At 39.5% G+C, this 25,378-nt stretch overlaps 2 protein-coding genes and 1 long non-coding RNA gene across 3 annotated transcripts; 2 read left to right on the top strand and 1 right to left on the bottom strand.

Moving 5' to 3' along the window:
- Nucleotides 1-2,248, top strand: LOC122773866 (PWWP domain-containing DNA repair factor 3A-like). The gene is made up of 6 exons (XM_044032838.1): nt 1-53; nt 663-813; nt 1,369-1,464; nt 1,546-1,731; nt 1,856-1,944; nt 2,057-2,248. Exons 3-6 carry the CDS (start codon nt 1,447-1,449, stop codon nt 2,181-2,183), a joined length of 420 nt encoding a protein of 139 aa, XP_043888773.1. The 5' UTR covers nt 1-53; nt 663-813; nt 1,369-1,446; the 3' UTR covers nt 2,184-2,248.
- Nucleotides 2,249-10,869: 8,621 nt separating this feature from the next.
- LOC122773867 lies at nt 10,870-13,291 on the bottom strand. The gene is made up of 3 exons (XR_006360924.1): nt 12,867-13,291; nt 12,101-12,202; nt 10,870-11,681 (listed from the first exon to the last, which is right to left on the bottom strand). It is a non-coding gene; the product is annotated as an uncharacterized LOC122773867 (long non-coding RNA).
- A 1,309-nt stretch (nt 13,292-14,600) lies between these two features.
- LOC122773864 (extracellular calcium-sensing receptor-like) lies at nt 14,601-19,385 on the top strand. The gene is made up of 9 exons (XM_044032836.1): nt 14,601-14,905; nt 15,194-15,488; nt 15,583-15,669; nt 15,868-16,137; nt 16,394-16,606; nt 16,677-16,952; nt 17,759-17,986; nt 18,072-18,195; nt 18,274-19,385. The coding sequence occupies exons 1-9, from the start codon at nt 14,655-14,657 to the stop codon at nt 19,182-19,184; spliced, it is 2,655 nt and encodes an 884-aa protein (XP_043888771.1). The 5' UTR covers nt 14,601-14,654; the 3' UTR covers nt 19,185-19,385.
- The last annotated feature ends 5,993 nt before the right edge of the window (nt 19,386-25,378 follow it).

The following is a 25,378-nucleotide window of genomic DNA, read 5'->3' as shown; positions in this document are numbered from 1 at the left end:
AAAACGGGACACGGGACACGGGACAAAAACACGGGAAAATGACGGAGGAAAAGGTAAGAATGGATAAAAAACACATTTTGATATTGAACACTGGATGAATAGTCATTATTTGTATCCATTAAATCAATTAAGTGCAGTTCATTAACCAGTAATGTCTGCATGCTGTAACGATAGCGATTGTAACAGCAAGCAAGACGCAGCGATTTTCTCCCTTTTTTTTCTTTTTTTCCTTTTTTTCTTTTATTTATATGTACAGGTTATAACATTGACAATATAACATTGTCTCATTTTCAACCAAGAAACGTATAAGATAAACTATATGATCTCTATTAGTATTTATCTGTTTTTTAATCTTTAAATGACTCTGATAAGTTGCACACAGCTTTGCTCATTTGAAAACGTGTGACCTCAGTTCTACAATTGTTAAGATAAAAGATTTGATGATGAATAATATTTTTCATGTTTAGAAATGAGAAGTTCTGTTGAATCACAGTCAACAGTGTCATTTGATTTGATTTATTTCAGTTAGCCTGCATATATTTTAGGACAGGGAAAGTCTTAAAGGCAAATGCAGTCCAGTGTATTACTACTTGATTCTGGATTAAAAATGTTTCCATGTTAAAAATACAAAATACAATTTTAATTTACATTTTCTCTTATAGAGCAACTCTACGTTCAGTGAAGGAGCAGACCCTGAGCTGAGGAGATGCGACTCGGACACTTATCAGTGTCTGATCTGCACAAAAAAGGGGAGCTATGCAAAGCTTGTGTCTCATCTGCAGGGACACCAAAGGTCAATGGTGGAGTACGGTGGTAAGTCCTAAATTATCAAATATTTTTTCATTTCAACGCTGAAAGGCTTTAATTTCCCCATGAGCCTTATGTATTATTAAATGTGATGTTATTTCTGTTTGTCCTGACCATGGATAACTGTGACCATCAAACTTTTCAACTCATCCATTTGAGTATCAGAAACTCAAAATAAGTAAAGTAAAGTAAACTAATGCTGGAGCCATTTCGTCTATGTGTACTGTACTTCATGTGTGTAGAATCTTAAGTCAATGTGTATTTTATTTTCACTCTTGTTGAGAATTTAGATATTGAGAAAAAGTTTCAAGATTCCTGCATTTTTATAGATGCCCCTGATAATAATGATTGTTCTCAGAAGTAATGTAACAATTTGCCTCTCAGACAGGCTTATCTGTATATCCATTTAGGGCAGTGATGTTACTGTGGCCAAACAAGTTGCCAGCCAGGATGACACCTCTTATCAGAGGAAGTGCAAATAATCAGGGAAAGAAAATGTCTTATTCAAAGTTCTTAATCACATGTATTCAGTGTTGCATATTATGTGTAATTTAATTTTAGGAAAGGGCCCAACAATCCCAACAGAAGTGACGCGAGGCATGTTGTCTGTTAACCAGTGTAATCACAGAGGATCAGGGCATGCTGCAACACCTTAAAGTGAGTGACAATGGCATTTAGTGTGGTGTTTGTGTATTTGTATTTGAATACCCAAACTAAAATCCTATACATTTTTTATAGAATATCATCACAGGCAACACGGTGTCTCCTTGGGCCAAGAAACAGGACAGGGTCATCCTTCTATTTGAAGATGTAGAACAAGTGGACAAAGTCATGCACTTCTTGTCTGAAGTACTCGAACGTACTGAGACAGACAAGAAGTCTGCAGATCCAGTGGCGTTTGTAATGGATGTACTTTTGCCAGAGGTGAGATCTCAGACACTGACACTGATTTGTAGACTACATGTTTTATATGACTGCATATGTCTGTCTCCTTTTAACACATGGTCACTGTCTAACACAATCTTAAATCTTAATCTTCATGCCACAGGCAACAGTATACGCCCTCGGAGCTGTTCACTCCATCTCCCTGGACAAAGCCAAGGAGATGTACATGCGTGGCACAGAGTTTGACTCAAGGTAAGCCGGATAGTTTAGGAAACTATTAATCCAATTTTCAGTTTATAACTTAATATGTATTTGAGTGTCTTTAACGACTTCATTATTTTGCTATATCATTTTGTCTTGTCAGCGAGATAACCCAGCTTGGGGAACAGCTTCAGAGCCACATTTCCTCAAAAGCGAGGCAGAAACTGGATAGCTTCCTGCGCAATTACAAGAAAGCCTTGGACTGTGAGGAATTCCTCAGGTGCCTGTAATCCCTGGGTAGTGAATGTGTCTGCTGGATAGTCTGTTGTGTATAAAATAAAGAAAATATATCATTCATCACTTGTATTCATTACATGGATTTGAAAGTTATACAACTTTCTGTGCAGAATCAAGGGTTTCAGTGCATTTGTTTTACTTTCATCAAAAGACCTACTGATGTCCAACTGGCTGGGTTTGATTCAGATACCAATGTTTCACATATCTTCCTGGAAATAGGTAACATCTCCTTAATGACATACTCAGCAGATCTTGTCTACTTAACTTCTGTCTACCACCACCTGGACCACACCAGCACAGAATTTAAGGAGGGTTTCTTTCAGGTTAAAAACCTGATCAAGTAGACTTTTATTAGTTCTAATCGTTGTTCTGTCCAGTTGAACAACATGTCAAACTACAGACTAATAAGACATTCAATAAATGTAGGCCTATATTAAACACACCTTTTTGTAACATACAGGTTGCCATGATGTTGGAAGTTTGCAAAAACAAATGAAATTATTCAAAGTGTGTGTTCAAAGTGGAATTTGTGATATTATATTGTATAAACATGATATTATATTGTATAAACGTGATATTATATTGTATAAACGTGATATTATATTGTATAAACATTGTATAAACGTGATATTATATTGTATAAACGTGATAATTATATTGTATAAACGTGATATTATCACGTTTATTGTATAAACGTGATAATTATATTGTATAAACGTGATAATTATATCACATAAACGTGATATTATATTGTATAAACGTGATAATTATATCACATAAACGTGATACTTTATTGTATAAACGTGATAATTATATCACAAAAACGTGATACTATATTGTGTAAACGTGATGTTCAAAGAACTTTTCCAATCGGCATTTATATATTTTAGCAGTTTGGCTATAACATTTCATACTTTACAAAGTGACATTAATTATTCACAAATTTCACAGAAAGTACATTTCTGTGTTCATAAAAGTCAACACGAGTATTTATTCTTCTCTTTTCCTGTCGCACACCGGGATAAAAGTCTCTTGTCAACAAGTGTCTATGAGATACGCGTGTGTAAATAAAGTTTCAATAAAAGAAGACGTTATCACGTTAGTAAACGTCATCACGTTGGTAAACGTCATCACGTTAGTAAACGTCATCACGTTTCAGACGCAGTCTCTTGAGAGCCAATCAGAGTGTCGTGTAGTTTGAAGGGGCGTTTCGTTGAGTGAAGGGGCGTTTCGTTGAGTAAAGGGGCGTTTCGTTGAGTGGTCTGCGGGTCTGCAGCTGGACCTACTTGAAATCATCAAAAAATGAACTTTCAATCCAAGATGGCGGCTTTCCTGTTCGTTTTAGAGCATAGGCTGCGCTGACTTTTTTGACTGTCCCAACCTAAGGAACGAGTGTACCAAGTTTCGTGCATGTACATTGAACGTGCTCCTCAGGGCCACAAGTTTTAGGGGGTGGAGCAGTTATTTGCCCCGCCCACTTTCATTTTTTAATGCACATTCCCCGAAACACTAATAAACGTAATTTTACACCAGGTCTGATGCGGTTGCAAAAATTGGTGAATTTTGGGGCATGTTCAGGGCCTCAAAAACGCGATTTACTTTGGTGAAGAAGAAGAAGAGGAAGAATAATCTTTACCATTACAGTAGAGTTCTTGCAACAGAGTTGCTCGAACCCTAAAAAAATACATTTAAACGGCTCTGTGTTTGTGTGGATGGTTACTGGTCTGTTACTGGTCTGTTACTGAATGAGCTGCTGAATGAGATGATGATGTGCTCAGAGAGTTGCTAAATCATTAGCATCACAGTCAATGCTTCATGCACAACGCTGTGTCATTCACACATTATTCAAGCACATCAACAGAGCCGCCGCTCCCTATACCTCTGACCAATTATGCTTAGGGCCCCCAAAAGCTTAGCAGCAGCCCTCCACATCATGTTATTCATATAAATTGCAGATGCTCACATGCTCCCGTTACAGTTTATCATACATATATATCATCTGATCGAACACAAGGTTGGATTTTCGTAACATCTGCATTTTAAAACAATACTGAGCTAGCTAATAACAATGTAGTCACATAATGTTCTGAAACGCACAGTGGATTATTAAAAGACAGCGTCCAGCATGAAAAAACACTTTTTAATCCCTGTATTTTACTTTAAAAACTAACATAACATAGAATTAATGAAAACTCACCCCATAAGAAGATAGGTTAATAAGATTCCATGACGTCATGTCGTCATCTCAGAAGTAACTACTGTGTCTGTTTACCTCAAGGTGTCCAGATATTCTCATGTCCTGCCACTCTCTTTCAGCAACTAAATAATCCATCGGTTTGTGTATGAACTCTGGAGAAAGTCTATTAGCTTAAATGCTAATGTGTTAGCATAAACACCACTAGCATCACAAAAGTGAGATCGGAGTTGGCACCAGAAGCCTTTGTTCAGATGAACAGCCAAAGATTTGCGCCGTAACAGCCACAATTTAGTTCTTCTGCAATGTGTTTTTCTTTGTCAATCTTCATTTAAGACTTTAAAAGTGTTGGGGATCAGCGTATATTTTATATTTTAGAATATGTAAAATAAGTTTAGGATTTAATGTGTGTTAACTAAAAAGCCAGTCTTAGCTCTGCACTGCATTCTCTTTGCTGATATACAGTATATATTGTCCTGTTAAGTCTGAGCAGACAGACGGACGACTTTATTAATCCCTCTGGGAGGTTCCCTCTGGGAAATTAAAAACTCCAACATCCACACACAGTCACACTTTACAGGAGACAGGAAAGAAAAACACCCCAGGTACCAAACACCATAAAATATAGAATAAAAAAATAAAATATAAAATAATATATGAATATGATATAAAAATACACTATGCATGTAATATACATACATACATATATATACTTAGATACATATATATGTATATATATGTACACACATATACATATACATGTATATATACACACATACAGTATCCCAATATTGCCCAAGGTTTTATTGCACATGTTTTTATGAGTTTTTGTTGTGGTTATTGCACATGTTTGAAAAGAACCACGGGAGGCAGAAAAGTCGATCTTTGATGGTGACGAGACCATTAATTCTCCTCAGCACAACCTCAGTAGCATCAACTGCATGTATTGTTGAATAAACAGCATACATTGAACGCAACACATCAGCTGCAGAGTACACGGCGTGCATTCACATCAGCGAGTGCCCGGGAGCTGACCTAATTAGCCACCATAAATCACAATAAGGATAACACAAACAAAATATATCCTCCCGTCTCCCATAGAGAGTTTCAGCAGCATTTTACACCAAAATGTGATATAATTTATAGGAACAACATTCACCTTAACCCACCTGTAGAATAGACAGCATACATTAAAAGCAACATGGCGTCTCCGGCGTAACGCACATTGATCCTACGGGCAGTGGGAATGGACAAATACTTCAATACTTTTTCCTCTGAACATAACAGTGTCACCTAGTAACACAATACATACACCATGTTACATACACATGAGCTATTCCACCTGCAGCTACTGCACAGTCAGGTCACCATTACAAGGCTACACAGCTAATGTGGTTGGCCTGAATTAGCATCGGAGGCTAGCAACAGCTAGTGGGGGTTTTGCCAAATTGAACGACCTGAAACACAAACGGCCTCATACCAACAGTGTAAATACTCTTAATATAACTTTATATGGTGCGTGTGAACCTTTTCCTCACTCGTAACGTCCATGTCTAAGTTCTTCCTTTTCACAGGAGTATAGTGCCAAACAGCAAACCAATTACTGACATCTACTGCTTTGAATTGATTACATTTTATGGTTGTTGTTTTTTTCATCGTTAACACTTGTGTTATTTTGTTAGTTTTTATGTTGTAGATTTTAGACAGGCTCAGTCCGTGGCCTTTGCTATTGATGAGTTCAACAAAATCTCCAACCTGCTACCGAATGTGACTCTTGGATACAGTCTGTATGGTAACTGCATCCAACTAGGAATTGGATTTCATGCAGCACTGACCTTAGTCAGTGGTCAAGAAGAGCGATTTACATTAGAGGAGAACTGCATATGTTCAGTGTCGCTCTGTGTGAAGACATGCACAGAGACAAATAATCTAAATATTCCAATATTCCTCAACAGTTGATATCTGCGCTGATATCAACGTAGTATAGTATAGCATGTAGTTTATTTTCGGAAATCATGCACTATGATATTGCGCCGATGCACAAGATGCAAAACTCTTTCACAGCCGTCGGCGTGATTGAATTGCAGGAAACGTACAATCAAAAGAACTAAAATGTCTCACAATTAGAAGATCAGGTTCTGAAAATCTAACAATTGTTCTTAAAAACACAAACTGATCTTTTTTACTTTGTGTTTTCTTTGAGATATGGGTTGTACAGTTAAGGGATGAATTTAACTCCTCACATTACCTCAAGCCAGTGTCCATGGTTACCAACATGTTTGTTGTGGTCTTCTATGCTGCCACCAACTGGACAGGGAAGTGTTCTACATGGAGCATAGGCAGACAGTGTGTGTGGTTCCTGTGGTCACATGAGTTCTCACGTATGTTCCATCGCGGAAATGAGCAGATGATGATATTTATCTTATGTGGAATGGCAGACTCGGACAAGAGTTAAAAGCAATTGTCAGGTGATCTAGATCTGAGACATTTATTCTGGCATTCCTCAAAAATTACTGGATCCATTTCTGTGAATTCTTTGAAGCAGATATAGTTTTGGGGGTGGATCAAAAAAGTATGATGCACTCAAGTCAGTTGAGTGATCATTGTTGTCAATGTAAGATAATTGCAGACAGAAATATGATCTTCGATTGAAATTGAAGAAATAGTTAATAAATAATCACACATTTTCATGCCTATCGTGAGAGCTGCACAATAATAAGAGCGGCTGTGTATCACCCTGCAGTGTGTGATTGAAGTGCCGTTCTTCAACGCAGACAGAGTCCCGTGGTTTAATGTGTTGTTGTTGTAACAAGCATGTGAAAAAAACAACAAGTTTGCTCAGTCAAAAAGAACGTTAATCTCATGATTAAAAGATTGACACCATTAAAATAGGTTGTTAATAACACTTATTTATATATATATATATATATATATATATAAACATATACATATATATATACATATATATAAACACAGACATAACATACATACATAGCTGGTAAAGTACAAATGACTGTAAAACATAAATATTCACACTTACTGTATGTAAGACTTGTAATTGGTCAGGGTCACTGTAACCAAACAAAAAGACAGTCTCATCTCTGCACTGCACTCTCTTTGCTGATATACAATATATATATATATAGTCCGGTTAGGTCTGAGCACTTCCTGTCTCACTAATATAACAGCGTAATTTATTTAATTAGGAATTACAAATGCAAACGTGAGCATTTAACACCTTAAAATGATCGTTCCATTCAACGTGAAACAGAAAAACACATAATAAATCGTACATTTCTACTCTGCGTTGTGTTCAGGTGTTGTTAACGTTGTCGGCTGGGTGAAGTGTGTCTCGAGAAAGAACCACGGGAGGCAGGAAAGTCGATCTTTGATGGTCAGTAGCATCAACAGCATGTACTGTAGAATAGACAGTGTACATTGAACGCAATACATCAGCTGCAGAGTCTTCTTCTTTTCCTTTCGGCTGCTCCCTTCAGGGGTCGCCACAGCGAATCAACCTCCTCCATCTAATCCTGTTCTCTGTATCCCCCTCTCTCACACCAACTAACTTCATTTCCTCTTTCACTACATCCATAAACCTTCTCTTTGGTCTTCCTCTAGACCTCCTGCCTGGCAGTTCCAACCCCAGCATCCTTCTACCAATATGCTCACTATCCCTCCTCTGTACATGACCAAACCATCTCATTCTGGCCTCTCTGACCTTATCTCCAAAACATCTAACGTGCTGTTCCTCTGATTGACACATACCTGATCCTATCCATCTTCGTCACTCCCAATGAGAACCTCAACATCTTCATCTCTGCTACCTCCAGCTCTGCTTCCTGTCTTTTCCTCAGTGCCACTGTTTCTAAACCAGGGGTGTCAAACATACGGCCCGGGGGCCAGAACCGGCCCGCCAGAGGGTCCAATCAGCCCACGGGATGAATTTGTTAAAAGTTCACACTAATCTAAATGTAATGTCAAATGCTCCAGATACCCGTGACTAAATGTTTGTGCCTTTATAGATCCAGTGTGCTGTGTAAATAGTAACTTTAGGCATGACATTGTTGAAATTGCACTTATATTTCTCAAGAAATTTCATGTAAATGTAAAACAAAGGAGAAAAAACAAAGGGGTTCTTGTTGTTCATAGGTTATTATAATGTTATTTTACTATTTTTACTGGTCCGGCCCCCTTGAGATCAAATTGTGCTGTATGTGGCCCCTGAACAAAAATGAGTTTGACACCCCTGCTCTAGACCATACAGCATCGCTGGTCTCACCACTGTCTTGTATATCTTTCCTTTCATTCTGGCTGATACTCTTTTATCACACTTTCTCCACCCATTCCAACCAGCTTGAACATGTTTCTTCACCTCTTTTCCACATTCTCCACTGCTGTGGACTGTTGACCCTAAATACTTAAAATCCTCCACCTTCTTTATCTCCACTCCCTGTAGCCTCATGGTTCCACTTGGGTTCCTCTCATTCACACACATATATTCTGTCTTGCTGCGACTAACCTTCATTCCTCTCCTTTCTATAGCATATCTCCACCTCTCGAGCTTTTCCTCCACCTGGTCTCTGCTCTCACCACAGATTACAATGTCATCTGCAAACATCCTAGTCTATGGAGATTCCTGTCTAACCTCATCTGTCAGTCTTTCCATCACCACCGCAAACAAGAAGGGACTCAGAGCCGAACCCTGATGTCGTCCCACCTCCACCTTGAACTTCTCTGTCACACCAACAGCACACCTCACTGCTGTCTCACAGTTGGCATACATGTCCTCCACCAGTCTGACATACTTCTCTGCCACTCCAGACTTCCTCATACTGTACCATAGTTCCTCTCTCGGCACCCTGTCATAGGCTTTTTCCAGATCTACAAAGGCACAATGCAGCTCCCTCTGACCTTCTCTGTATTTCTCTACCAGCATTCTTAAAGCAATAGTAGTCACCTCTTCTACCCTTTGCTCTCTTTCATTTTCCTCATTCATTAGCTCTTCAAAGTACTCTTTCCATCTTCCCAATACTTCTGAGGTGCCTGTCAATACATGTCCCTCTCTATCCTTAATCACCCGAATCTGCTGGACGTCTTTCCCATCTCTATCGCTCTGTTTTGCCAACCTGTATAAGTCATTCTCTCCCTCCTTACTTTCCAACCTAGCATACAAGTCATCATACGCCCTTTGTTTGGCCTTTGCCACCTCTATCTTTATCTTGTGCTGCATCTCCCTGTACTCCTGTCTGCTCTCTTCAGTCTCCTCAGTGTCCCAATTGTTCTTTGCTAATCTCTTTCTCTTTATATACTCCTGCACTTCCCCATTTCACCACCAAGTCTCCTTATCTACTTTCCTTCCAGACGACACACCAAGTACTCTCCAACCTGTCTCCCTGATTACATTAGCTGTAGTTGTCCAGTCATCTGGGAGCTCTCCCTGACCACCCAGATTCTTTCTCAACTCCTCCCTGAAAACCACAGAACAGTCCTCTCTTTTCAGCTTCCACCACTTTGTCCTTTGTTCTGCCTTTGTCCTCTTCGTCTTCCTTGTCACCAGATTCATCCTACAAACCACCATCCTATACTGACTTGCTACACTCTCACCCACGACTACTTTGCAGTCACTGATCTCCTTCAGATTACATCGTCTATACAAGATGCACACTGTAAGAAAAGACACACCTACTCAATAAAAATGAGGCAACAGATTACAAGCAATATTATTAATTAAATTTCACAATGTTTGGTATTGAGTACTGTTATAGAAATTATGTACCTCATGTAATACATGGAGAAAAATGTTCAATGCAACCGTTTGATGTGACCTGAGACCATTGACCCTTTGTATTGTTTTTGTAACTGTTCGATGCGACCTGTGACCAGTGACCATTTGTATTGTTTTAGGAACTGTTTGAGGTAACTTGTGAATAGAGACAATGGGTCTGCAACTTAGGACAAGGTGATAACAGACCCACAGAGGCGGGGGTTTGCACCAAATGGCAGGGTGATAGCAGACCCATTGAGACAGATAAATACCTTGTGTTTCCTCGAAGACAGGGAGTCTTCACTTTGTAACTGGCCTGTGTGTTGCTTTGTGAATGCTCCTCTTGTACATGATTAAACCCTTGTTTGGACACTGAGCTGACTCTGATCTCCTTCCTATGGATCTCAACAATTCTTTTAACAAGTACATTTTAATTAAATGAGACCCTTAATAGTTACCCATTTAATATGAGCAGATCTGAATAGAAAACAGTACAGAATTAATTAAAACCTAAACAAAAATATTGAGTTGATTTGAAAAAGATAAACTCCCTAATGTATAATTTGTACTAATAAAAATTGATTTAATTCTACATATCAATGATATATAATTGACTAATAATTAATTTGAATTTATTCAATGCAATGAATTAAATCTAAATAGTCTTCTTTCTTAGGAATAACTAGTTTATGGCTCAGAAAGTACAGAACAAAACAAATACTCAAATAACACATTTATTAACAATTCACTTTTGTGCTTTCGAACACATTGTAGCACATCAGCGTACACTGCAACCACAGTCTCATTTCAGGCCAGACGTAAGATCTTGCATTTTTAAACCAGAAATTTGAATAAGACAGAATACTGACTCCAAACTTTTTTTGTAAAAACAAAAATACATTCCATTTTACACAATGATGATGTATCCATAAACATGTGTGTCCATGCATTCTCACCTCACTAAGCTACTAAATGGGATTAATAATGATCTTAAAGAAAAATCCTCCAGAAGTGCATGTACCAAAACAATTTGTATGGAGTAAAACACATTAAGTACTTTGAACTAACCACAATAGAAATGTCACTGACATTAGTGGGATAAGATTCCAAATCAGTGCTAACTTGCAAACATAGCAGCACTTTCAAATGTGCAATTCTCAAGCTCTGTAGTAGATGGACATTGTGTAGCACAAAAGTCTGCACTGCAACTACAGTCTCATTTCAAGCCAGAAGTTTGCTCTTGAGGGACTGGACCTTGTTTGACAGCTTTGAATCATCCAGTTCCAAGAAAAGTTTTTGGAATACCTCAAAGTTGTACTTCAGCTGTTTGGGATAATCGAGATTCAGTGCGTAGGTCAGGCCAAGGAGGACAGAGCAAGCCCTCGCAATATCTCCAAGTCCTGTGATGACTTCCACGACCTCTATGACAATTCCAATGTTCTTTGGGCTGTTGCTTGTCGAAGCGCCAGGCTTTGGGGTCACAATAATTGTCATTATGAGCTGTTCAAGTTCCTCCAAGTTCTCAGTGTCCTGCAACATGAAATTGTAAGTGTCTTAGTATAAAACTGTCAGAAATATATTGCAAGCATATGGCATTAATATACAATACATTCATTATTGTTTTCATAGCTTATAAATCTATTTTATCAAATGTTATTTTCTCGCAGGCCTTGATCTCAAATTGTTCTTTGTTTTCTTCTCTATTTTGATGTTTTTATATTCTACAATTGTTCCTTCATTGTAACGAGGGCTTTATGCTGTTCTATTATTATATCCCTCCCTATTTAGAGTATCTTGTGGAAGAATAGTGTTCATCACTCTTGTTGAGGTCAGAGATTTGGAGAATCTATGACAAGGAGAACTGAAGCTGTGAAAAAAATAAATAAAAAAAGGAGGAATTAAGGAAATGTGGTCCTTGAAATAAGTTAATGCAAATTAAGTTCACCTACGTTGAATTCTTTGATGAGATGTCCCCATTGTTCTCCAAGGTATTCTATAAGACACTGAAAGACAACCTCTCTGGTCCTCTCAACCGACGAGTGCACTGAGTCCTGGGGAGGAATGAACAACTGATAAATCAATCACCAAAAAAATAAAAAAAATAAACTACATTTTTCAGAAACTTTTTTAGTGTACTGTTAAGCTGTGCCATGTTAAGCCTCCTCCCCTCCTGCTAACGTTAAGTGCTGTGGACCGGACATTACCACACTAAAATGAACAGATTTAAGCATGAAAAAAAATTAAATTGCGGCGCTAAAACGTAACACTGTTAATAAACTTACTTCACATGTGTTTAAGTAAGTTGTTCTTCAAGCGATAACCCCCAATATATCTCTTTATGTTAATGTGTCTAACCTCAACATTAAACCCAATGTACTTATTCACGCCATTTTATAAAAACATACTGAGGATATATCAACACGCAAGGGATGTAGGAACCATGATAGCAACCATGATAGCGGAATGCTAAGCCGTATCCTTCAAAATAAAAGTTTGACTTTGATACATGAATTCTTCCAAAATGTATAATGCAGTCTTCATATTATAGCGCAACAAAATCACAGTAGGCCTACTAACGTACATTAACATAAGGCCTTGGCAACAGAAGCCAACTTTATGTTGTCTCTATTTCTGAGACATTTTATATTGTAATATAGCCTTCCACTACATGCGTTCTTCTTACAAGCCCAGTGACAATAAAATAAGTTTTCTTACCTTTGAGCAATGTCGAAGAAGACGAACATTCACTGTCTGCACTCTCTTCAAATGTTTTGTGGCTAGATGATAGCCTTCTGCATTCAAAAAGAAAAGGGGGCACTTTGACAGGAAGTGCTTTTCAATTAAAATTTCCCTGATTGAATTCACTCAATATTCTGTCTATTTGGGATTAGGTAAACATAATGCTTGTTTTATTTAACTACAATGGGTGGATTTTATTCCAAACATTTATATTTGAAATTTAATTAAATTAAATATTTGCCTCAAAACCAAAAACACAATTATATTGAATATATTTTACCTGATAAATTAATTCAAATCTACATGACCACAGAATTATTTCTTACAGTGTCTACCTGTGTGCTCCTACCTCCACTCTTATAAGTCACCCTATGCTCATGCCTCTTCTGGAAAAAAGCATTCACTACAGCCATTTCCATCCTTTTTGCAAAGTCTACCACCATCTGTCCCTCTGTGTTCCTGTCTTGGATACCAAACCTGCCCATCACTTCTTCATCACCTCTATTTCTTGCACCAACATGTCCATTGAAGTCTGCACCATTACAACTCTCTCACCTCTGGGGAAATTCTGCATCACTTCATCTAACTCACTCCAGAATGTTTCCTTCTCCTCTAATTCACATCCCACCTGTGGGGCATAGCCACTAATAACATTTAACATCACACCTTCAATTTCAAGCTTCAGACTCATCAGTCTATCTGACACTCTTTTCAATTCCAGGACATTCCTAACAAACTCCTCCTTTAGGATAACCCCTACTCCATTTCTCTTCCTATCAATACCATAGTAGTACAACTTAAAACCTGCACCTAAGCTTCTCGCCTTGCTACCTTTCCACCTGGTCTCCTGGACACACAGTATATCCACCTTCCTTCACTGCATCATGTCACTCAACTCTCTAGCTTTTCCCGTCATCGTCCCAATATTCAAAGTCCCTACTCTCAGTCCCAGACTCTTGCCTTTCCTCTTTTCTCTCTGTTTCTGAACCCGCCTTCCTCCTCTCCTCCTCCCTCTCCTCCAGTTTTAGCTGTGCACCGGTTCTCTAACATCCACATCTAAGTTCTTCCTTTTCACAGCAGTCAAGTGCAAAACAGCAGAGTAGCCAACCGACTAATGACATCTACTGGTATAAATAAGTACTGTCCCCAAAGTAAATGAAGGGTAAAATGGGGCAAATTTCCCTTCAATTACAAAGACAATAGCTGTTATTATTAAAATGATCTTAACCAGATAAATAAGGATGAGGGATTTATGTAATAACTTGAACTAAACAGTAATAATTCTGAAAATATAGGAATGGGTTAAAGTTTACTTCAAGTATACTTGTGTGGAATGTATAAAGTATAATGAATAAAATGAAAATCCACACAAAAAGGCTAAATACAAAGTTGTTTTGTAATTGGAGAAACAAATTGAATATCCAAGTGTTTGATAGAAAAAAGCAGGTAAGTGCAGGTAAAATTTAATTTTGATTTTCGGTAAATACTGTTATTAAAATACTGTGCTGTGGCTTTTAATTTTTTATTTCTACAATCAAACATCAAAAGCTGTCATTTACAATACTAAAGCTCAAATAATAATCAATAATAACTACAAAGTCATTTAGTACAAATCAGTATCAGTTGGGATTTATTGGGCCCTGCCCCTACAGCTTCACTTCCTCCTCTGCACTGATGGGTGGTGTTACAAGATTATTCAACATGGGCAGCTGCAAATTAATAAAATGTGTTGATATTGTGATAAGACTGCACTCAGATAAGGAGATGAGCCAAAGCAAAGTCATGAGGGCATTTTTAGACACCAGCCTCCTCTTCCTAATGTTGTATTTCTGTATCTCCTCTGCTGTGTCCTCCTCTCTTTATTCCTCCTCTTGTCAGTCAAAGGGACAGTTTCATTTAAATGGGATGCACAAAACTGGAGATGTGATTCTAGGTGGACTGTTTACAGTCAACTTAATTTCAACTGATCCTGACCTATCTTTTACCTCAGAGCCACAAATGTCTGACTGCTATGGGTGAGTCTGTGAGGGAAACAGCACAAAGCTGATAAAACCCAAGACTATAAGTACTGTATGTATGATTACTGTAAAATACTTAAAGTGTGTGTGTGTGTATATATATACATATATATATATTTGTATAAATATATACATATATATGTTACATTTGCCTTCACATATTTTTATTATGTTTGAACGATTTATCTGAATGAATTCATAATATGTAGTTATGGAACATGAAGCTTTGTATTGTTCCTATTTAATGTATTTTTTTTTTCATAAACACTTGTGTTATTTTGTTAGTTTTGATATTGTAGGATTCAGACTGGCTCAGGCCATGGCATTCACCATTGATGAGATCAACAGAAACTCCAACCTGCTGCCTAATGTGACTCTGGGATACAGTCTGTATGATAACTGCATCCAACTTGGAATTGGATTTCGTGCAGCACTGACCTTAGTCAGTGGTCAAGAAGAGCAAGTTACAATAGAGGAGAACTGTGTAGGAACTCCTCCAGTCCTAGGGATTGTGGGTGAATCTTCTTCTACACGTTCTATTGCCATATCCACAGTCTTAGGTTTGTACAGCGTGCCTCTGGTAAGTTTAAATAAATGAAATACATGAACATAACAATCAACATTAAAATATTTTTTCAGAATGTTGAATTAAAGAAAGTTTGTGTGTTTTGCAGGTGAGTTATTATGCCACATGTTCCTGCCTGAGTGACCGAAAAAAGTTCCCATCTTTCTTTAGGACGATCCCAAGTGATGCTTTTCAGGTGAAAATGTATATACAAAAAGAAAAGAGTGTGTCACCAGTTATGTTATATGTTTCATTGACAGAGTTGTGTGGTGTCAGATATACAACACTTAAAGACAGTGATTAAACATGAGTCTTTGATGAAACTGTTTAACAGGATTTCTAGTTTAGATGATTCCAGCCTGTGCACTAATCCCTCTGCTCTGTGTCCACATAGGTGAATGCTATGATTCAGATTCTAAAACACTTTGGTTGGACTTGGGCAGGTCTGCTCATCAATGACAGTGATTATGGATTCCATGCTGCCCGATCCTTTCACTCTGATCTGGGTCCAGCTGGTGGAGGTTGTCTGGCTTACACAGAGATTTTGCCCCGGGGTGATGACCCTGCTGAAGTGAGGAGAATAGTGGATGTGATGAGGAAATCTACAGCTCGAGTGGTGATTGTGTTTGCAAATCATTTCCTCATGATTAACCTCATGAAAGAGGTCAGTCCTGAAAAAAATATCTAGCAAATACCATTTAGCCTTTAAAAAAACAGATTTCCTGAATTCTATTTCACATGTCATTTATTAAAGCTGCTGCTATTGTTTAAGAGTAAGATTATTTACCAAGACAAATTCAAATTTGACTGTAATTCTGGTAGTACTCTAGGTTTGTGTGTGACATCAACTGTGGAAACTACATTATACTTTACTGGTATGAAAGTATGAATTCATATACATGTGATAATACAATGTACAGGTGGTGAGGCAGAATGTGACAGGCCTGCAGTGGATTGTCAGTGAAGCCTGGACATCAGCTGATGTGCTCCAGACTCCTCACTTCATGCCGTACCTGGGTGGAACACTGGGCATCGCCATCCACCGAGGAGAAATACCAGGTTTCAGGGACTTCCTGTTACAAATACATCCTGATCTACATCACAACAACACTGATGGAAACAGCATGGTGAGAGTTTCACTCTGATTTGGTATTTTTGGGGAAAAAAAATATTGTGATCAATTTAAGATGAACTACATTACAGGTGAATCAGTTTTGGGAACACACATTTCAGTGTAGATTTGCACCACCTCCAGCAGGTTGGGTGGAACCTGCAGAAGAATTATGCACTGGACAGGAAGTTTTAGAGAATGTGGAGACTGAATTCCTGGATGTTTCAGACCTCAGACCAGAGTATAATGTGTATAAGGCTGTGTACGCTCTGGCATATGCTCTTGATGACATGCTGCAGTGTGAGCCAGGGAGAGGACCTTTCAGCAACAACACCTGTGCTCATTTACAAAAAATGGAGCCATGGCAGGTGAGATATCAGTTTACACTCAACTCTTGGAGTGTGAAGTGTTAAGAAATTATAAACCAAATCATACTTCTGGGATTAGGCAAATTGGACATCCAAATTGACCATAGGTGTGAGTGTGAGAGAGGATAGTCGTTTGTCTCTATGTGGCCCTGTGATGGACTGGTGACCTGTCCAAGGTGTGACCTCAACCTTTAGCTCTATGTCAGCTGGGACTGGAACCAGAGCCCCCGACGATCCTCATGTGGAGGATAAAGCGGTAGAATATGGATGATGGATCCTACTTCGGGTATTCTTTGTAGACCTTTATAGATATATAAATTGTGTGTATAGAAAGTAGGGATGCACCACATCATTGTTTTTTTCTGGTTCATTTCTCTACATGCAGTTTTATCCCCACATCTAAGTAATGATCTTTATCGAGGATCGAGTACAGTCGCGATGAAGTGCAGAGGATCCAAGGAGGCGAGAAGAGAGAGAGAATGTCCTCCGGTGTGAAGTGAATGTCGGGCAGTTTATAATCTGTGCTGTATGCAGCCAAGTTTTGCTTTTGCAAATGGAAACTTTCCAGCATTTAATAGGCGCTGTTCCACCGTGTACTCATGTCTTGTTATCATTTTATTGGTGTTCTGCACAGACACTAAGCAAGGTATAGACAAGCACATGCTGGCCACAGTTTTTGCATGTGTCACCACAAACTCCTGTTTTGGTCGTTTTGTTTAGGCCAAAGTGTTATTGATGCATCTCTAATAGAAAGCACTATTATTACAAATAATATACTTTACATGCCCTAATCTGGATTTTCACAGATTATGCATTACTTGGAAAAAGTCAATTTCACAACAACATTTGGTGATCGAGTGTCATTTGATGAAAATGGTGATGCCTTACCTATATATGACATCATGAACTGGGTGTGGCTCCCTGATGGAAGAACTAAAGTTCAGATAGTGGGTGAGGTGAAGAGGTCAGCCTTCAAAGGTGAAGAAATCACACTGGATGAAGACAAAATCTTCTGGAACTTTGAATCCAAACAGGTTATTTCTTACTTTTTCAGACTACCGTCTCTTTACCTTAATCATTATAGATTAATCTAACAGATGCTGATATTTCTCAATACAGCCTCCTCGGTCAGTGTGCAGTGAGAGTTGTCCTCCAGGTACTCGCATGGCCAGAAAGAAGGGGGAACCAGTGTGTTGTTTTGACTGTGTCCCTTGTTCTGAGGGAAAGATCAGCAATACAACTGGTGAGTGTAAGGTTTTAAACACCACAGTTTAGAGATGTTGTATAAACATGTATCTCATCACTTTCCCTCTTTTCTCAGACTCCATGGAGTGCACCAGTTGTCCAGAAGATTTCTGGTCCAGCCCCCAGCGTGACCACTGTCTTCCTAAGAAAACAGAGTTCCTCTCCTACCATGAGCCTCTGGGTATCTGCTTGACAACCACCTCACTGTTGGGCACATGTATCTGTGTTGTTGTTCTGGGCATCTTCATCCATCATCACAGCACACCTATAGTTCGTGCCAACAATTCAGAACTCAGTTTTCTTCTCTTGGTGTCACTTAAGTTCTGTTTCCTCTGCTCTTTGCTCTTCATTGGACGACCCAGATTATGGACTTGCCAACTAAGACATGCAGCATTTGGCATCAGCTTTGTGCTTTGTGTCTCATGTATCCTGGTGAAAACCATGGTGGTTCTTGCTGTGTTCAGGGCCTCCAAACCAGGAGGTGAGTCCAGTCTCAAGTGGTTTGGTGCTGTGCAGCAGAGAGGGACAGTTCTGGTTCTGACTTCTGTTCAAGCAGCAATCTGCACTGCCTGGCTTATCTCTGCTTCACCAGTGCCTCATAAAAACACCCAGTATCACAGTGACAAGATAGTTTATGAGTGTGCAGTTGGGTCGACAGTTGGTTTTGCAGTTTTACTTGGTTATATTGGTTTACTGGCCATCCTCAGTTGTTTGTTAGCTTTTCTAGCAAGGAATCTTCCAGACAGTTTCAATGAGGCCAAACTCATCACTTTCAGCATGTTGATCTTCTGCGCAGTGTGGGTGGCCTTTGTCCCTGCTTACATCAGCTCACCAGGCAACTATGCAGATGCAGTGGAGGTATTTGCCATCCTGGCCTCCAGTTTTGGCCTCTTGGTGGCGCTGTTTGGACCCAAATGTTACATCATCCTGTTTAGACCAGAGAGCAACACAAAGAAAGCCATCATGGGTCGAGATACTAAGTCATGAAAACTATATCCAATAATTAATTTGGAGAATTGTTTACATTTATGTCAATTACCCCTCCTTAATTTTATAATTTTAACAAAATGTACCCAGCAATGGAAAAATCAGGAGCAATTCTCCCGAGGGGCATTTGAATTTTTTGCAGAGTCTCAAAGTGTGATTTCTAAGCTTTCCATAAATGTCTAGCAGGTGAAAATCTGAAAATATTTAAAGATGTGGCCATTTGAATGTAGGCACTTCTCAGACTGGTTTAGGGAGAATTTTAGCCCCAAAGATTTACACCTTATGGAGAGCCAAGTGACAGTATCATCACATTTACACACAGTAGTTCTGTACAGTAGCTCCTACAGTCGCCCTGGTCTTGTCAGTGACATCTGATATCTGTTAGCATAAAGGACAGAAACTATTACAGTAGTTTGAACAATGGTTATCTATAGCAGGTCCAGGGACCCTGAGGGTTCTATGAAGAGGTCCCAGGGGGGTTCCAAGAGGAAAATAAAATTAAATGTAAATATACATTTCCTAAATATGAAAAATAAGAAATAATAAATAAGAAAGTAATATTCTGAAAGTTAGAAGGTACAAAGATAGATACATATTTCTAATATCAAATGAAATAAAATAAATGTAAGTGGCTCTGTGATGTAGTGTGGATGGATCAGTCTGTTACTCAATGAGATGATGATGTGCTAACTGAGTTAGTTGCTAAATCATTAGCATCAGAAGTCAATACTTCATACACAAAGCTGTGTCATTCACACATTATTCGAGTACATCAGGTTCGTTTGTTATTCATATTATTAGCTGATACTCTATATAGCTAGTTAATAACAATGTAAACCACATAATGTTCTGAAACGCACAGTGGATTATTAAAAGATAGCATCTAGCATGAATTTTCTTTATTTAAACCCTGTATGTGACTTTGAATGAACACTAACGTAACTTAGATTAACAACATTAATGAAAACTCACCCCATAAGAAGATAGAAGGTTAATAAGAGGTTTGAGGTAGTTTTGTAACAGTTATAAGAAATTGGGTATAATAAATATTTAATTGGAAATGTGAGCTAAAACAATACTTAAACAATTAAGTTAAAACAGTGAATTATTACCAAGTTAAAGAAAGCTAGAAGTCATTGCTTCATAAGGACATAATAAAAGATGAGTCATTATAATTTGCAGATTGAGATCATCAGGGATCCATTGTTCTAGCTTGCCAGCTAAGATAATTATCAGATAGATAAACTGGGGTTAAAATGCGTTCTATAATGTTTTGGAGAATGCACTGTGCGATATGTAAGTGCTTCCTTTTCTTTCCGTAAGTTTTGGAAATTAATATGGTTAAATGCAGATCGGTTTTCGTCATGTTATCATCAAGTACTAATTAGCATGGGCCAATGAGGGAGGTTACCTGGTACAGCAGGGGGAGTTCACCACAGCAACCAAGTGCTTCAGTATCTAAAATGGTAAGAACACACAAGCATCCACAGCAACTATAAAAAAACCAAAGTAAAACGTGCTCATTAACCTTGCACCCGGTCTCAATGCATGCAGTGTGGAAGGAAGAACCTAAAGCCCCCTGTGCACCGGCACCACGTTCACTGGCCACTGTTTGGGAAAAAGAGGGAGACAAGAGTTAGCAAGTTAAGATTTGGCCGCCGGGCCTACTGCCCAAACTAAACGGACAGCCAGTACCCAGAAGGTGACATTAACCAGCAGTCATGAACAGCCACATAGACAATATTGCCCAATCAAACATAGCACCACTTAAGAAATCAGAATATGCACAATAAAGCAAGATAACAAAACAAACTAAACAAACAAATAACAATGATGATGATAATGATAATAATAATAATACTAATAATACTCCGGCAAAACAGCAATGGCAGACTCTTTATGCCATTTTCTGTACCATCGCTATATGTAAATGCTTCATACCTGCAGTACGGCACATACAGGCATACACACAACCCGTGGCCTTCCGACACAGCAGAAATCTACAACAGAGTTAGTGTTAAGATAAAGACATTCAACAACAAATCAGTGAAACAATAATAGCTTAAAATACAGTGATCACTGCTCGTGCTGCATGCCCATACTGCGATCAAAACACCGGAAAGGGGATACCTGCCGACTGTTAAGGAAAAAATTCCATTAATTTAGCCAGTTTGCGACCATTAAACAAACACCGGCTCACTCACCTCGCCAGGATTCCCGTCTACTACCCGCAACTGGATAATAAATTGAATGGACAGCAAACCTATGAGCCGCTACTTCCTGGTTTTTATCCTATCACCTAATCACAAAATTCAATGCAGCTGTTTGCAGCCAGCGCTTGAGGCTCCAGTGGCTGCCATAGCAACCTGTAAACGAAACGCGGAAGTGCAATCCCCAATGTGGCTCACTAGTTACACATTTATATTACGAATGGGAAATACAATGTTCATTTGTGACCCTGTAATCATGTATCAATCTTTCATTAGTAGCCTGAGAGGGCAGACAACGTCTAACCTCCAAGTTCGTCATCAGTTAGCCTACTCTAAAGCTCACCAGAACAGTTTCAAAGATCAATGTCGGTTTTTTTAGTCAAAGTTCTCTGAAAGGCCTTCTTGCCGCATTTCAGCTGATGCCTTTTTCTGCATGTCTTGATTGACCCATGTTGATCCTGGGTCTGCTGCTGCTGCATTTTCCCCAGCCTGTATGCTTGCTCTACAGTCAAAGGTTGTCCTGTTCCAATATCAAGTACCTTGGGAAGCCATGTCATTAAAAATGTATGGGCATCTCCATTTTCCGATCCTTCGGGTAACCCAACCAACCTCAGATTGCAGCGATGTTGTCGGTTTAACAACTCTTCCATCTGTGAGGTAAGCTTCTGGACTTTTTTCTGAGTAGCACTGGCCAGGGTTGCTAGCCAGGTGATCTGGTCCTCCGCTGTGCTGATGTGGGTTTCTGCCTGTGAGTCTTTCAGAAAATTCCGCTATAGCTTCTTTTATCTCTCGGTTGGAGGAAACTACTTTATGTAGTTGCACCGAAAAATCATTCCTTATGGATTGTATGGCTATTAGTATCTGGCTCTCATCCCGGCTAGTCTCCAATTGGGTTAGCATCTTGCTGGTGCTAGATGTCTGATCTTCCGTGATGTCCTTGTGTAGAGTATCAACCTCTGTCTTTTTATAGTCTTTATGTCTTCTCCCTCAACTTTTCGACATCATCCAAAATGAAGTATTTCGGAAATGAAGTGGTCACAAGTAGCTCGATTTGGATACTAAAATATGGTAGAAAATATATTAATTTCGTCAGAGCCCGACCACTCAGTTGCACGTCCTAACCAGAACCCCCCCGAATCTCACTTTTAAAAATGAATGTCCTTCCGCGTCTGCTCTATCCAATGCAAATGATTCCCATCTTATTCATTCATATAATAGTGAAAAAACTCAATGGTTGGTTTAGCTCATTTATCTGGAGTAAACGAAGACCACGGATCAGGATGTCAGTGTTGCAGTTATGCAGTGCTATGGGCGGGTTGGATCTCCCAGATATTACTATAAGAGATATCAACTAAGTACCTATCTGAGATACATAGTTGATTGGATTAAAGATGATGCTTCCTCGATCTGGCTTGGTATAGAGAAGTCCTTATCCAATTGTCCTTTAAAAAATCACTTCCTGTCTCACTAATATAACAGCCAAATTTATTAGGAATTACAAATGCAAACATGAGCATTTAACACCTTAAAATGATTGTTCCATTCAACATGAGACAGAAAAACACATTCATAAATTGTACATGTAACCCACTCTCCCACAGCCCCTCCACCCGCTACTACTCTGCGTTGTGTTCCGGTGTTGTTAATGTTGTCGGCGGGCGGAAGTGTGACTCGCAAAAGAACCACGGGAGGCAGGAAAGTCGATCTTTGATGGTGACAAGATCGTTTATTCTACTCAGCACAACCTCAGTAGCATCAATTAAATTCAATTCAATTCAGTTTTATTTGTATAGCGCCAAATAATAACATACATTATCTCAAGGCACTGTACATAGACAACATCAAGGAGAGCAGAGAACCCCAACAGTTCACGCAATGAGCAAGCACTAGGCATCAGTGGAGAGAAATAAACTCCCTCTTAACAGGAAGAAATCTCTGACAGAACCAGGCTCAGAGATGAGCAGTCATCTGCCGACCGATTGGGGTGAAAGGAAAATGGGGGACAGAAGAGAGAGAGGGACCAGGAGCAGATACACAACAACTGTATCAAGTTACAAGTTTATACAGTCAATGATATCGACTTTTAATTATAGCACAATAATAATGGTGATGATATGTATGATATGGATAGCCTCGAGAACTGGATCTTGATCCTGCAACCTGCAAGATGAGAATACAGAGAGAGAGAGGGGGAAGGAAGGAAAGACACAAACTAGGGAGAGAAACAGACAAGGTTAATGGCATATAAAAAGTCATATTCATACCCTGAGTGTGAGAGAGTGAATGTGCGTGCACCACAGGAAAGTCCTCCAGCAGTCTAGGTCTATAGCAGCATAACTAAGAGATGGTCCAGGTTTCCCTGAACCAGCTCGTACTATAAGCTTTATCAAAAAGGAAAGTTTTAAGTGTAACTTTAAAGGCGACCGGAAGCTCCAATTAACGCTACATTTGTGTGTGTATCTGCGTCATTACCTCGTTTATGAAACCCTAAAGTTTCAGAACAAACAGTTAAGCCACTGCTGAGAAAATAGTGTTGTATTGTTTTCCTGGGCTCTGCGAAGCTAATGCTCTGGTTGCAGCAATAAACAGCCCCGATTGCGGTGAAGACGCCGGATCTATTAGGGCAGAGAGGCCGTGGTGCAGCCAAACTAAGTTTAATAAGTCAGTGATGCCTCGTACCACTACAATCGTGCTTCCTAATAATCTTCCCTAGAGGAAGCATGTATAAGGTAAAAAGTATAGGCCCAGTGAGGGGGCGAGCTGGGGTGTAGGTTTTGATCATTTCCTGTATGTAGGCTGAACCGGCTCCATTTGTATCATGTAACGCAAGCACTAGACTCTTGAAGCGGATGCGAGCAGCTAGAGGAAGCCAGTGAAGAGAGCGGAGGAGTGGTGTAGTGTAAGAGAATTTTGGTAAGTTGAAGACCAGTCGAGCTGCAGAGGTCGTATGGCACACACAGGGAGACCAGCCAGGAGGGAGTTGCAGTAGTCCAAGCGTGAGATGATAAGAGCCTGGACCAAAACCTGTGCAGCCTTGTGGGTTAGAAGAGGCCGTATCCTTCTGATGTTGTGCAACATGTATCTGCAATATCGTGCTGTTGCAGCAATGTTGGCAGTGAGGGAGAGATGGTCATCAAGTGTCACACCCAAGGTTCCTTGTGGTATGAGAAGGAGCTACCACAGAGTTGTCGAGGGTGATGGTCAGATCAGTGGTGGGAGAGCCCTTTCCTGGGAGAAACAGAAACTCAGTCTTGTCGAGATTCAGTTTCAGGTGATGGTCAGACATCCACTGAGAGATGTCAGTCTGACAAGCGGAGATCCGTTCTGCTACATGTGTTTCGGAGCTGGGAAAAGAGAGAATGAGTTGGGTGTCATCGGCTGACTGTGATAGGAAAAACCATGAGAGAGAATAACAGAACCAAGAGAATTGGTGTACAGAGAGAAGAGGAGAGGGCCCAAGACAGAACCCTGAGGGACCCCAGTAGTTAGAGGACAGGGTTCCGACACAGATCCTCTCCAGGTTACTCTGTACGTTCTGTTTTGAAGATAGGATGAGAGTAGGGTAAGTGCAGAGCCTGAGACACCGAGCCCTTCCTGGATGCGCTTGCCCACTCCTTTCGGTAGGTCCTCAATTTTTTGCCGTTTAGCGGCTCTGTCACTCGGTTCCCAGCTGATTATTTTTTGGTGTGTTTTGCTGTAGCTGGGTGATTGGCCCGCAGCACAAATAGTTTTTCCTCTGTCTCTTTGGGGCGTCACTGTAGCTTGTAGAGTGGTATGCATAAGCTTATATTTTAAAGATGTTGATTGTAATTGTATGTATTTGAGCACTAAATTATGTGTGCTGTTCTTGTAGAGGCCGTGATAAATAAATTGTTGGCCTGTATTCAGCCACTGTGCCCTTGATCTGCGCTGCTGTTTTGGCTCCGTTTGATTTGTGGATGCTCCGGACTCGCTGTCATGACAACAGCTCGTGTGATATAGCCG

This window comes from Solea senegalensis, linkage group LG8, assembly GCF_019176455.1.
Source record: "Solea senegalensis isolate Sse05_10M linkage group LG8, IFAPA_SoseM_1, whole genome shotgun sequence".
NCBI lineage: Eukaryota > Metazoa > Chordata > Actinopteri > Pleuronectiformes > Soleidae > Solea > Solea senegalensis.
The sequence above is the reverse complement of the archived record's forward strand: the minus strand, read 5'-3'. Positions and strand labels throughout refer to the sequence as shown.

What these genes read in the sequence shown, in the direction of transcription:
- LOC122773866 (XM_044032838.1), top strand. An exon ending in TGGATGTACTTTTGCCAGAG is followed by an intron (nt 1,732 to 1,855) that starts GTGAGATCTCAG and finishes TTCATGCCACAG; the next exon opens with GCAACAGTATACGCCCTCGG. An exon ending in GGCACAGAGTTTGACTCAAG is followed by an intron (nt 1,945 to 2,056) that starts GTAAGCCGGATA and finishes TTGTCTTGTCAG; the next exon opens with CGAGATAACCCAGCTTGGGG.
- LOC122773864 (XM_044032836.1), top strand. Translation starts at nt 14,655, where the DNA reads ATGAGCCAAAGCAAAGTCATGAGGGCATTTTTAGACACCAGCCTCCTC. An exon ending in GTTTGTACAGCGTGCCTCTG is followed by an intron (nt 15,489 to 15,582) that starts GTAAGTTTAAAT and finishes TGTGTTTTGCAG; the next exon opens with GTGAGTTATTATGCCACATG. An exon ending in AAAAAATGGAGCCATGGCAG is followed by an intron (nt 16,953 to 17,758) that starts GTGAGATATCAG and finishes GGATTTTCACAG; the next exon opens with ATTATGCATTACTTGGAAAA.